The 14,937-nt window shown below is 43.8% G+C and overlaps 1 protein-coding gene across 4 annotated transcripts in view; it reads right to left on the bottom strand.

Moving 5' to 3' along the window:
• The window catches only part of DYNC1I2 (dynein cytoplasmic 1 intermediate chain 2), a 110,256-nt gene that overhangs the window by 58,149 nt on the left and 37,170 nt on the right, over positions 1 to 14,937 (bottom strand). For 2 of the 4 annotated variants that reach the window (XM_088470510.1, XM_088470519.1), the window contains 3 exons: positions 14,643 to 14,757; positions 5,383 to 5,473; positions 3,862 to 3,885 (listed from right to left, as the gene is read on the bottom strand). In XM_088470510.1, coding sequence (XP_088326636.1) covers positions 3,862 to 3,885; positions 5,383 to 5,473; positions 14,643 to 14,757 — 230 coding nt within the window. The remainder of the gene's footprint in view (positions 1 to 3,861; positions 3,886 to 5,382; positions 5,474 to 14,642; positions 14,758 to 14,937) is intronic. The other 2 variants (XM_088470523.1, XM_088470533.1) reach the window with 1 other exon arrangement.

The following is a 14,937-nucleotide window of genomic DNA, read 5'->3' as shown; positions in this document are numbered from 1 at the left end:
CATTGTCACCTATATTTATCGCAGATAAAACCAGGAAGAATTTTTGTGCAAATGCCGCATCGCCACTTTTGGAATTGAATTGCATGAAAACACGGAAGCGCACAGGTGCAATAAGTACGAAAACATAGTGCGTGAAAACTTTTGGCATTATCACGGATAATTAAATCCCCCCCCCCTAATGACATAAGTGCCACTATCCTAAATTACACTAGCTGAGAGATAGAACTGTATACTTCAATGAATTCTGTTAGGTGGAATATGAGCCAATAACTTGAGAAATCTGAACTTCTAGGCTGACAACAAATATGTATTCTGTCATTATCGGTGCTTTTACTAAACCCCGAAAGTTATACTGTACACAATTTATTCATGTCACAATTAGTTAAAAAAAATATATATGTATTTATTTTGTGACGGTGACAATAATTCTCAGGTACTGTAACAGTCCGTCATGCACCTCGTGAGCTCGGACACCGGATGTCCGTCAGCCTGGCTCTAGGCTTTCTAGGAATACAAAGCTTTCTTTTACAGACATGTACCTGGATTACTATTATTTTGGACAGAGAAGACATTGTACAAGACTGCTATTTAAGGTCTTATGACACATGCGTATGTGATCTCTTGAAGGATACAATGCGGAACACTGGTGTCAGCATCACAAGTTACAAAACCTCTCGTTCCTAACTGTTAAACCCCCTGGCGTGCCCGGGCTGGGGCCTGGCTGTGTTCTATCGGCCGCAGCTGTCTAGCATGAGTTTCAGCATAATTTGGAAAACAGAAATATGGGAGATTTAGTTTTTTTGATGGTACTAAGGGAAGTATTTGATAACTGATCACCTTTTCTGATGTGTTCACAGCAGCAGTTCATGCTAAAGTGGATCGGAGTGAAGCATATGGTGATGAAATCATCGTATTTACAAGCCCCTGGATAAGCATCACATGCCGAGGTTTCCTAGGGTGAAGAGTTTATGCTGGCCTTGTCTTTCTTCCTACATTGGCAGGTACATACTTTAAGGATAGGGAACATGCAATATTTTGCAGAACTTGTTCATATTTCGTGCACTGATGTATGCTTCCAACATTACGGACTATATGCCCGATCACTAAGCATCGCTATCGCAGCTGCGATTATGCACGGAGGCCTGCTGCGAAAATATGCTAATGACTACAATCATAATGCTGTCACACAGCCAACATAGAGACGCCCACTACGGCTATCTCACATCAGTAATACCTCGCAGTCTTGTGTATACATCAGGAACATCGAGTAACATCGGCCCAGAAATACAACAGGTCTGACCTTACTCAGAAACTGCTAACCTCGCCGCACACAGTGAGTACTCAAACTGCGTATGTCGTCGCAGTGGCTAATTTATGTACGCCTATATAACGGCGTTCAGACTGCCAGGCACGCCTGCATTATTCCAACCACTCAACCGTCACCACCCCCAAAGGCAGACCTGACGTCACTCGCTCTGTGATGGCTTTCCTTCTGAGTGATCGCAGAACGATCGCAATGCTAACTCGCGCACTGCTATGCAGTACGCACTATTGCTCCGTCTGCGTACGCTGTTGCAGTTGCGATCCGTGATGGATCGGGCTCTATGGCATAAAGCCAGCTACCGTCCGGTGGAGTTTCAGCACTTCTATCTGCCGCAGCATTAAGCAAAACTTGTTAATCTGTTTCTCATCCAATTTGAGATGTGATCCTGAGCAGAACTCGTACACGATCAGTATCCCGTAACATCGCCCACAGCAGAAAACATGTGCAGGAAATGGTACAGGAAAAAGGCTAACACATCGGGCTCTTTGGTAAGGAAACAATCTCCATTTCCACTGGGATGTGGAACTGATAGTGTTTCCAAGATGTGACACTGCTGTAATTATAGGTTAAGCACAGCCTTAGGCTCATATGTGTCAATGCGTTTGAAACCCACCATACGTCTACTATAAATTCAGCAGCCCAGCAGAATTGGGCAAGCCTGCTTAACCCCCACACTCTGAAATGGCCACGGTGGTTGCTCCTGCCTTTTTAAGTTTTGCATGTGGGTGAGGGGTGACATTAAACACTAGCCCCTTACAATGGGGTGTCAGGGAATCCGTATTTCAATCCCGATCACTCTGCTGTATCCAGTAATTAGGGCTTGCAGCAATCCATATCCAACAATTCGTTTACGCTGGTCGCTTTATACGATTATGTCCCGGTCGTAACGCATTCTCGTTAAATGGATGTTACTGCAGCTGACAAATTAGTCGGCTGTAGTGGTGGGAACATGAGCTGCACATTGGGCTAGCATTACTTGTGGGCACAGAAGAAAAGTAGATGGTCACAGCCAGCACACAGGACGTCATTCACAAGGAAAATACAAGAACCGCTTAAAACACAGAGTTAGTTCTACTGTTATAATGCAAGAAAATCCTAACAAACCACCTCTAATGGATCTTAGATATACAAGTAACACTATATACTGAAAGAGTATTAGTTCACTTAACTGTTTGGCACTAAACTTTATTGTATTGTAAGAACGTGGTAAATGGTCTCTCACCATGTAATGGTACAGATGTGCCCTCTAGCCTTAATACGCCACACAGCGCGACTTGCCTGGCTTGAGTGAGCCTCCAGGTCCCGTGCAATTCTACTAGTGTCAGGTGTCCTTTGTATTGCCAACAATGCATCTAAGCCGCAATGCTGCTAGGACGCACAGGCAGTGCCGATTAATGTGATATGGGACATATATATTTGTATGCACCTGAGTCTGTATATGAAGCACAACGGAACTTGGAATGAAAAAAGCTGCGGTCGCTACATTGTAGCATTTCATACAGGATGCTGATTCAGGGACTCTGGCACACATAGATATACAAGTGTTGCATATGAAATTATCAGCACAGTCTGCTGGTAAGTCCTAGTCGCATCACATTGCAACTGAGGGGGGTATTCATTTACTGGCGATATCGGCCGTTTTCGCAGTCGTTGGCGAAATCGGCTATCCGATCGGCCGTGAAGGACTGAATTCGCCAACGTCGGCGAAAAACGGCCGTTTTTCACCTAAAAACTGGAGGAAAGTTGCAAACTCCCTATTTTTGGGTAAAAATGTGGGGATTTCTTACAGAAACCTTTGGGCAGCCACCCTAATGATACTTTAGCGACGTTTAGAACACTTGACGAATATATGGTCCTCCGAAATACCAAAAAATATTTTGACTGAAATTTCAGCGGTCGTTTTTCGCCAAAGTACGCAACTTGCATCCATTACGAGGGGGGGGGGGGGGGGGTTAGTCCAAAGGGTTCTGTAAGAAATCCACCCTTTTTTAACCAAAAATAGGGATTTTTTCTTTTTTTTTCGCCTGATCTGGGATGGAGAGAACTTTTCTCCAGTTTTTTTATCGCCAATTGCGTTTTCGCCTGTTTTTTGGCGAAAATATTGCCATTTTTTATCGCAAAACGTCCGTTTTCGCTGCCAATTGAATACGGCCCTTAAATGCATTTTCGGCAAAAAAGGACGCAAAAAAGACGGCCAATGCTAGCAGTCTCTCGCAGGACCTGGCTCGCCAAGAGGGTTTTGTTTTTGGTTTTTGTGCAACTGCAGCAGAGATGTGTAAGGACACATCTGCACTTTACACAACCCTCTTATTATAGATGAATAGATATAATAAACCAGAGTTCACTGTAGTTATATAGTTCAATACCACGTACAGATATACTGAACTATACTTGATTGTCACTAAAAATGCTTTACATTGTACATCAATCCCAACCCTACATGGAGATGAGCGGCGGCAGGCTCTACCTGTATGTAACGTTATTTTACTACAATCATCGTGAAAATAAATTGAGAAAAAAAAAGGTATATGCTTTACTTCTTGGTAACTGTAGGTCTGGAACTGCAAAACAAGCACATGCAGGTGGTTAATATGTTTGACAAGTCAAACCCTTGTTAAAATATAATAAGCATTACACTCAACAAATACCTTCCACTGACTCCACACCTAAAAGCTAAGTACAAAATGCAGTAAGCAATCTGATTTTTGTTTTCTTTTACTTACTACAACTAGTACATCTTGCACAGTGGAAGGTACCTTCAAAAAAGTTAGTTCAAGCAAACTGCAGTGGCCGCCAATATACTGTTAGAAAGTATACATTTCAGTGTCAAAGCCCGGTATTCTCATTTTAATCAATATTCTGTGTATCTTCTGAACATCTGCCACATTACAATATTCTCAGGAAGTGAAGGGCCCAGACATAAATTGCTTCTCCAAATACATAACTATATAAAGAAATATTTTAGGACCACATACATTTTAGGTTTATAAATATTTTTCTGAATATTATTACTATATACAGTGAAACCCATGTTTTGCCATTGTAGAGGTTTTCTGAATTATCTTCCATTACAAAAAAGTTCCTGAAATTATAGACATTTTGGCCCGCACAGCTTGGTGTAACAGTTAGCATTACTGCCTCAACGCACTGAGGTCTTGAGTTCAATTCCCAACACAGCCCTAACTGTGCAGAGTTTGTATATTCTCCCCATGCTTGAGTGGGTTCCTCTGGGTACTCCAGTTTCCTCCCACACTTCAAAAATACTGTACGGTTAATTGGCTCCCGACAAAAATGAACTGTAGTGTGTATACATATGGTAGGGAACATAGGTCCCGATTCAGACCCGTTCGATAGGCTGCGATCGCTCGCAGCCGGGCGATTGTTGCAAACTGCGCATGCATATTAGTCGCAGTGCGCATGCGCGAACCTGTCACTGCAATCGGGAGACGATCGCTCTCTGCATATTGCCAGAGCGCTAGTTTGAGTGACAGAACGGGGCGTCTGTGGGTGGTGACTGGTGCAGGTCTGTGTAAACGGGGTGTGCTTGCACTAGCACTGGCGTGGCTGGGCGTTTTTACACCAACTTAAAGGTGTGAATAATTAACACGTAGCGTCAACATACGCGTCATGCGAGAGAAATAAAGGCAGCGGTGATGGCAGTTCTTGCGGTAGCCTAGAGTCTAGATTAAGCACTGCGTGGTGGTTCGATGTCGCCCAATGGTACCAATGTTTTCATACACTTTCTGGAGATGACGTCTGAAAGTGGGCATCTTTACTCCAGGCTGCTGGGCGTCTAATTTCACCAGGCGATCGCTCATTCAGACATAGGAGGCGACCTCATACCTTAGTGTGCGATCGCATCATTTGCATATTTTTGTTCCTTATGGCGGTAAATGAGTGCAGCCTAGCGAACGGGTCTGAATGAGCTCCATAGATGGTAAGCTCCGCTGGGACTTGTGTGAATGGCCAAATAGCGCAGCGGGGAGTGTGTGCGTTTCATAAATAACTGTTAAAACAAATATTTGCGAATATTCTTTTAGAAAAACGCCCCGACTTACCTGGCTCCACTTGTCCCATCTCCAGAGTCCTGACTTCCAGCCTCGCTTGGTGTGCTCACAGACTTAGAGGAGGGAGACGTTGGCGGAGGGACTAAATAGTGAAACAGACACGTATCCTCTGTTACTATTCGCAGGGGTTGGGCTGCTTAGGATGTTTCCAAAGTAAGTTAATGTGAAGGGTTGATAAAGAAACACAAAAAGGGTAACAAAAACAGAAGGATGGCAAACCAAAAACATACATGGATGGAGATGAACAATGGGAAAAAGAAGAAGGGAAGAGAGCGTTACCAATCACATGCTGGATTATACATGCATTTACATATAACACATCGGTGACAAGGAAGGGAGAAAGCATGAAAAGTGATGAGAAAGATTTGGACATTTCACCTTCAACCATATCTCCTATTCCTCTGTGTGTACGAGCCTACACCATAATGTACCGACAGGACTGACCTGTTACTGGAGCAATATTAGATTTGGGCTGCACAGTTAATAGTAACATTTACAACGCTGAGATTTGGCTGACAGTTCAATTGTGTTTCCAGCAGTAGCATAGGGCCTGATTCCCTACAGAACGCAACTGCGATTGCAATAGCGATTACGCACGCAGTTCAACCGCAATAGTATGCTAATCCATTGCGATCGCTATCCCATCGCAGCACTACACAAGGACGCCCACTTTACTTAGCGCACATCCGTAATGTTTAGCAAGACTGTGAAACCATCGTTACCATCGCAGCCTCACGCTCACTTGCACAAGCCCTGACCTTACTCAGACATTACTAACTTCATCTCACACTATGAGGCCTCGGGCTGCGTACGGCATCGGAGTGGATAATTGATGCATGCCCCTGCAACGGCGTCCAAAGGCACTAGCACGCCTGCGTTTTGCCGACCACCCCTCCCCCCGTCACCACCCACAAATGGCACTTCCTGTCAATCACTCTGCGATCGCAGTCCCCATTGCAGTGGTCGGTTTGCGCAGGCGCACTGCGGTGCATGCCCAGTACGCAACAAGCGGCCGATTGCGTGCATATTAGCAACTGCGTTCCTTGCTGAATCAAGCCTACAGTCTTATCCACTAAACTGTAAAAGCTCTCACGAGCAGGGCCCTCCACCGTCTTGATTCTCAGCTATCATTGCCTCCAGTGCACTCCCACTCACGGTCAGCGACTAATCCTTTCTGGCCACCCTTTCCAGGACACTGCTACTGTTATTAAGTATCACTCACTTACTGTATAATTATCTCACTGATTATTATGGCCCAACACCCTCTTGGGCTCACACAGTAAACTTCAAAGCGAGAATCTCAAACTAGTATAAAAACAAACACAGCGACTGTAACAGAAAGTTGTTTTGCATTATTCCTACCCAATAACTAACGTTAACGGTTCTACTATGTGTCTTATTGTTGGGCGAGAGTGGAGGAAAAGTTCAACAACCACAGATATAGAGGGAAGTGGTAAGGTGACCGAATCTGGGACAAAAATTGCCTAATAGTTTATCATTTATGCTTTTAGAAATGTTGGGTTGTTGTAGTTTAAAAATATATATATATATCTCTTTTCTAGGTTTAATTTTTGCCCAGTGGTCTTCAATACCATCTGTATGCTAATGGTGCTGCCTATTACACTTGCTCAGTTGTCTCGCACACTGGAGTAACTCCAGAGGTAATCTATGCTATGCATTACTCTCCCCTGTAACTTACTTTAAAGGGAAAGGGCCATGAGAATAAATTATGTTTAATTACTGTGTCACGTCTCAGCCGGCATTAAGTTACACGAGCAGGGTCAGAAGCATAAGACGTGGACAACGACTATAAATGGTTTTTGCTCTCATATTTGTTTTATAAAGATGCCAAAGACCTCTATGTAAGAGCTGGGGAACAAATAAAAGCCAAACATTTGTGTATTATAAATGGGACGTTACATCTCCAGCCTTGGATAATATTAGGCTTTTCATACAACAGGACATGGTGCCATAAGTCTAGTCTTTCATGATCTAGGCATATTATCTGCATAAACAGGTTAAGGAGGTAATCCAAAGCACTGTTATTTTAGACATCTGGGCAGGTACTGCCACCTAGTGGTAAACTGCTCCTATTACTGGACAAGTCATTTATTGCAGGTACTGTATTTAAACGGAATGGGTATGATAAGCCGGCGCTGGATAAAACTAAATGTCCGTGTACTAAATACTATTTTTGGAAACGCACAAAACTCATCCAATCTGCCTTTATAAAATGACCATAATGATAAATATAAAACATTGCACTGAGGTTTTTGTTGTACTGAAAATGAAGGGCTTCTACACAGACGTTTTCTGTGAAATTGTGCGTTTCAGAAGGCAAATATGTGCAGGCACAGAATCATGCTGACTTGCGGGAGTGTCAGACATGCATCTAAAGCTCCGTATGCTTCTGAGTCATGCATACAGGGTAGGGAAGCCTGGTTCTGACAAATCTCTAGCACCTATCATAGGAGTGGTGCAAGGGCAAAGACTAATGCAGGGGCTGGGGTAAAATGCACAATATCTTTGACTGAATTAGTTTAGCGCATTGCACTATGTTTCTGTGAATAAGTTTTGCAATGACCTGTCAGGACACACGTTCCACTAACACAATGCACTGGAACCTGAACTCATCTGGACTTAATAGATTACAATCAAAGCTACCTGTATGCCTGTGTGTAGGCTGTCCTTATAATGAATGAGCCCCTTTCCAGTGACTTCCCAATATGTACAGTCAACTCTGCTAAAGTGAGGATTACCTGGGGCAGCTACCTGTCACAGTCCCTTACACACAGACACTATATACCACTAATATAATCAGACAGGAAAAATGTCTGTATGATATAATACACTGATTGTTATCTTCTAAACACTAAATGCAATCAGACCATTTTCTAGCTAAATTAGATAGTCAGTCATTGGTCTTGCCCTAATAAATACAATTGTGTACCCCATTAGTACTATAATAAACCTTCCCACACCTGACTAGAAGCCATCCACATATGAGCAATGGCACACACCAATGCAGCCCAGGAAGTTATCTAAATGTTGTCATGATGAGAGAGCCAGCAGCAGTCTATAGTGCATGAGTCCCATGAGAGGGCCAGCAGCAGTCTATAGTGCACGAGTCCCATGAGAGGGCCAGCAGCAGTCTATAGTGCACGGGTCCCATGAGAGGGCCAGCAGCAGCAGTCTATAGTGCACGAGTCCCATGAGAGGGCCAGCAGCAGCAGTCTATAGTGCACGAGTCCCATGAGAGGGCCAGCAGCAGCAGTCTATCGTGCATGAGTCCCATGAGAGGGCCAGCAGCAGCAGTCTATAGTGCATGGGTCCCATGAGAGGGGCCAGCAACAGTCTATACTGCACGAGTCCCATGAGAGAGCCAGCAGCAGTCTATACTGCGCGAGTCCCATGAGAGGGCCAGCAGCAGTCTATAGTGCATGGGTCCCATGAGAGGGTCAGCAGTCTATAGTGCACGGGTCCCATGAGAGGGCCAGCAGCAGTCTATAGTGCATGAGTCCCATGAGAAGGCAGTCTATAGTGCACGGGTCCCATGAGAGGGCCAGCAGCAGCAGTCTATAGTGCAAGGGTCCCATGAGAGGGCCAGCAGCAGCAGTCTATAGTGCCCGAGTCCCATGAGAGGGCCAGCAGCAGTCTATAGTGCACGAGTCCCATGAGAGGGCCAGCAGCAGTCTATAGTGCACAAGTCCCATGAGAGGGCCAGCAGCAGTCTATAGTGCACGAGTCCCATGAGAGGGGCCAGCAGCAGAAACAGTCTATATTGTACAAGTCCCATTTGTCCTGGTCAGCAAGGTATTAAAGTGCTTCTGTCACATAGAAAAGGCCTGATTCTGAATGGGATAAAGCTCTACGGAGAGCAAATGGTGAGTGTTCGCATACACTGAATGGGATAAAGCTCTGCGGAGAGCAAATGGTGAGTGTTCGCATACACTGAATGGGATAAAGCTCTGCGGAGAGCAAATGGTGAGTGTTCGCATACACTGAATGAGATAAAGCTCTGCGGAGAGCAAATGGTGAGTGTTCGCATACACTGAATGGGATAAAGCTCTGCGGAGAGCAAATGGTGAGTGTTCGCATACACTGAATGGGATAAAGCTCTGCGGAGAGCAAATGGTGAGTGTTCGCATACACTGAATGGGATAAAGCTCTGCAGAGAGCAAATGGTGAGTGTTCGCATACACTGAATGGGATAAAGCTCTGCGGAGAGCAAATGGTGAGTGTTCGCATACACTGATGGGATAAAGCTCTGCGGAGAGCAAATGGTGAGTGTTCGCATACACTGAATGGGATGAAGCTCTCTGCGGAGAGCAAATGGTGAGTGTTCGCATACAGTTAAAAAGCAGAAGCAAATTTACGCATCTTTGCGCACGTCCATCGTATTCTGAGTCAGACGGAACTTGGCCGGATCTGTCTTTCCATGAAATTGGTCTGCAACAATGCGAGGGCATGGGACCGCCCTAACTTGTGGTAGTGTCGTGGGCGTCGTGGGTGTGGGGTACTTGCATGGGGCTGGTACCATTGCAGATAATGATAACTGTTGCGTCGGCCAACGTAAAACAAATAAATAAAATTTGTACTTGCGGATTTGCGAATCCCTACATTAGCGCTACGGAATCTGGCATCAGCATAAGGAGGTAAAGTAGACCTTCCCGGCTGCCGGCAACTACAGCCAATATGAATACAAATCAGCCCCACAAATGCAAGAGAGGTCACTATCGCCTAGCGAATCCGTAGGCCTAATAGGGTTCAGCTCACAAAATAGCTGCACCCACTGTGTAGGTGATGGGTGCACTTTAAAAAAATTAAATAAAGTTTGGGTTATATCTTTATTTATACTTCCTCCACAATTACGGTGTAATCAGCCAACTGCATGGACGTGACTGTTCCACATAAACAAACAAGGATTAAATACGAACAAAACGAGTTTTGTTCTCCGTTACTGAAGTCTGGCCTGATAGTACAAAAGTCAGCCAGCGTGTGTAGAGCGCTGAAATAATGGGACACACAGATGCAAAATCTCCAGGAATCACATTTATATTCCTGGTTACAACTTTGAAAAGGGAGGCTCGGCTTGTATCAATAAGACTTTATATGTCCTTTTAGAAGTGCTGACAGGTTACATAGGACTTACAGAATTATTTACATTTAAATCCTTTTCCCTCCTCTCTTCTTAAGCATGTAATTTGAAGAAGAGAAAACGCCTAGTGCAAGCATAATGAGGCATGAGAAGATTAGGTCCCCGCAGCAGGGTTAGATAATAATACAGGCAAGTGTTTCTTAAGGATGGACAATGTGCTCAGCTCCAACCCTTGTCTCTTAGGGATTTGTGGCAAGAAGTTTGGACTGTCAGAGAGGCAATTATATAAGATGTGCAAAAAAATCCCCCAAAATTTAAATATATGAAAAAATAAATATGAGTAATAGATTAGTGCACAGGTTCTCAAACTCGGTCCTCAGGACCCCAAACGGTGCATGTTTTGCAGGTCTCCTAACAATCACTAGTGAAATAATTAGCTGCACCTGTGGCTCTTTTAAAATGTGTCAGTGAGTAATGACTGCACCTGTGTACCTGCTGGGTGACCTAGAAACCGTGACCTGTGTGGGGTCCTGAGGACCGAGTTTGAGAACCACTGGATTAGTATATAGGTTGCGTGGCAGGTCCTGCCTCTTTAACTGTGTCAAGAGTCAGAGGACAGGAAGATTGCTCTGTACCCCTCAAAACACACATAGAGCTCTAGTAAGCATAAAACAAAGTATCCGCTACAGTTACCTGACAGAGCACATCGGTTAGCCAGGGGTAGCACTGTCTTTTTTGGACAAGGCTGCTATCTGCCTATATGTTGTTTCCATGTTTCCCTGATGGTCCAAAGACACAGAGAGGGGCTATTTAATCAAATGCAATGTATGAACGATGTGCCTTTGGGACAGTGTGTGAATGCTGGCAATGGCACCTTACATTGCCTGCCCCCCCCCCCCCCAGTAAAAGTGTGCAGGAAAATGCACAATGTTGGGCTATGGTACATTTGGGTTAAGCGCGCGCAGCACACTGCCCGTAGCGTGAACCAGAACCTGCAATCTTACATCACTTTTAATTGAATGACTCTGGAGAGCGAGAGTGAGCAGACTGTAAGCTCCACTGTCCTGATGTGCCTGGATACCTCTATACAGCGCTGCAGAACAAATTGGCGCAATTAAACTAAAAGGGTGCTTATAGAGTAGCGACGTTCGGTACTAAACTCACTGACACAGATGCCACCTCTGACGGCACAACTTGCCCCGGCTTCCAGCTAAATTACAGTGAAAGTGAAATATTTATATTATCATTATATTTTACTAGCCACGGAAGGCATAAATGATGCCAAAATATTTCTCAGAGAAACTTACAGTGATTTCTGGCTGCATTTTGTCGAAAAAATAAATAAATGATGAAATGTGCAAATATAATGCAAACGCTGTGAGCAAAACCTATGTATTACTGCACCTCCCAACTGTTCCATTGTTGAAAGGGCAGCCGACCACATTGACTCTGTATTTAGGTCATCGGAAGAGGGGACAGATAAGCAGTGTGGGGAATGGGAGCGCTGCTGGTTCACAAGAGCCAGCCCATTCCCACTGACTTGCCTTCTAATCCCCAGCTTGGGGCTGAGGAGGGGGATGAGTGGGCCACCTGCAGAGCTGCCTTCAGCCTCTCTGCCCATTCACTAGTAGGACACTTCTTGGAAACTGGCTAACAAACCAATTAACGGTGGTTAGGATGCAGACACCTGGCCAAACGTGGCTCTCTCTAAACCAACAGCTCACAAAAGGACATAATGAGGTCTCGCACAGCTTTGCCCAGGTTAACGCAGTGTGTGTTTTATAATAAAAAGATTGGCACCAGAAGCAAGTCTGCCATTGTGCAGGCTGTTCGGTACACAGGACTTGTAATACAGGAGTGAACTGTAAAACATAACACATTTATCTATGGGAGAATAACACCTAAATAATATATCAATATTATGTTCTTACACTAGAAACACTACATGTAGCGAGATAACCTTTATACCAGGGGCCAGTAACCCCGCTCTCACACTGGAAGAGCTATTATATTATGTATATAGAGCCAATCACATTACACAGCGCTATACAGGAAAATATACTATAGTGTAAGTTATATAAATAAAAACCCTGCCTTGGAGATAATATTGAGCGCCAAGGCTTTTCATGTGTAAAAGGCCAGGGTTTATCAATTTGATTGGGATTTTGACCGCTTTTACTAAATGAGTAACCAATAAAGCTTCTGAGAATATACTACACTGTGTTCCTGTTTACTATTTGTCTTTTCTGATATCTAAGTAGAAAAAGAGAACAAGAAGGACTCCAGGATATCAGACTTGTAGGTTTATCGTTTGGTACTTTTTATACGTAATCACCTATTGGGTTTGTTGTAAAAAAAAAAAATGTATACGCTATCGGCTGTTCTTTTTATGTATATTGTTTGACAATGTATAGAATTACAAAAGGTAAAGATGGAGCGAATGAAAGCACAGGCTGATGAGCTGATATAACGCAGACACCTTTGCATAGTTATCACTAATAGGAGCATTGGGTCCAATAGTATTAGGATATTGTTATTTTCTGTTAAAGTTTTTTTTTTTTACATTTTTGCGTTTGTGGTTGCAAGAAATTTGTGAAACCCCAACAGTGGGCAGATAAGCTCCCTTATATATGTGCATCTATTTGGCACACAGCTATGCACATATTATATTCTTCTGCTCTCCTTGTATTCTTAGCCATAACACCTGACAACAGGCACTAACAAGGTCACAAGACTTTTTGCTATACAATTAGAATATTGTGTTAATGCAGGTTTCAGAAGCAGAAATTGTGGCTTTTCGCTCGCGTCACAGAGTAGGTGATAAATTTGTTATAGTCCTTACTGTAATGAAGAAATGTCAGAATATAGGGGCCTGTGTATCAAGCCATTTTTTTTTTTTTTTTACATAAAACTATGCAGAAACTGCAGCTTCTGCATAATTTTATATATTGTTCCTATGTACTAATAGCACAATGCAGATGTCGTCACAGAAATCTCGGGCAAAGTGCTAATTAGCGTTGCAGATCGCAATCCACATTATTAACAATGGGGACTACGATCTGACCCCTATGTACTAAAAACTCCAAAAAAACAAAGCTTTTTGGAGTTTAGCCCCGGTAGTTTACGTCATCTTCAGATAGTGCCAGGGACTTAACTCGCAGGGACAGCGGTTATTAGAAATGAATATATCCCCTGCGAGTTGGAACGTTAATAATCTCAGCAGCCCCATAGTGCAGTACCCCTGGTGCGCCCCTCTTGATGAGTAATAATACCGTTAAAGGTCTTACATACGTCTTTACTGATTTTTCATGTAAGTTTCTCTAAAAAGCGGAGAGAGAGGAACATGTATGTTGGGTGTTTAACTGATGGAAAATTAATATTTGGAACTTGAAGATGAGAGTCACAATATTTTACCTACTTGTATGCACACACTGATACTGCACATCACAATAGTTATAGTTACTGTCATTGTGCTGACATACACATGCTGGCTATCAATATTATAATACAAGTTGTAAAAATTCAACCCTGCGAGACTTAAGAGCAGCCTCCTATACTCTGCCTATGGCCACAGGCAGCCTCGTACACTATCCTTACAGGTCACCTGCTTATTTGACCATTTCTGAGGGTTCAGGATGTTCCCCACTCAGGCACATGGACGTCACATAGCTTCTACACAGCAGAATGAATGCGCGACACTGCGGCAATATTTTACTGCGATATCTGCACCTCCGCCTCCCTTATCCTCATGTCTGGGAGAACGGTGTGAGAGCGGCAGAACTACGGGAAGTGAAGTTACACACGATATGTGCGGCTTATTAAATGTAGGACTTCACCGTATGGAACCTGCCCCAACGTGTTCTTGGGACTAGACGGACAGATAGGCAGAGCCAGTGTTGGCTTCTCACTCATGGTGACTACTTGGTGTTGTCTTTGCCGTTAAGATTCAGGATACAGTCTTCGTACACAGCAATTGGAAACAGTTATCATCTACAACTCTTACTTAGATTTTGCAGAATAATATTTAAAAGGCATGTCCAACATAGTGAGGAGGGAGGAGGCAAACTATAGCATCCTGGCAGGCAGCATTACCAGACAGATCAGGCAAGCATGCAGTCACGTGTAGGCTCCAACATGCTGCCAGTCTTCTCACCTAGCGGGGGCTCCGGGGTAATCCCCATGCTCTGCAGCAAGGCTTCGGCCTCTCTTCTCTTCTTCTCCAAGTCTGACTCTTCCTGTGGAGGGGCCACATCCTTCTTCTGATCAGTCTATAAGCAATAAAAAAAGTTGAGTGAACTGAAATTAACAGGAACCAAAAAAAAAAGAGGAAAAAGCAGAATCATACAGTAAATGTGAACACGTGTATATCTGTCTATCTGGAAAAGATTATTAATCCAAATTGATGAGGCAGGTAGTGGAAAATCAAGGTCCACAATCAGAGACAAGGA

The sequence above is a fragment of the Taudactylus pleione genome, unplaced genomic scaffold (genome assembly GCF_031769625.1).
Source record: "Taudactylus pleione unplaced genomic scaffold, aTauple2 ptg000004l, whole genome shotgun sequence".
NCBI lineage: Eukaryota > Metazoa > Chordata > Amphibia > Anura > Myobatrachidae > Taudactylus > Taudactylus pleione.
The sequence above is the reverse complement of the archived record's forward strand: the minus strand, read 5'-3'. Positions and strand labels throughout refer to the sequence as shown.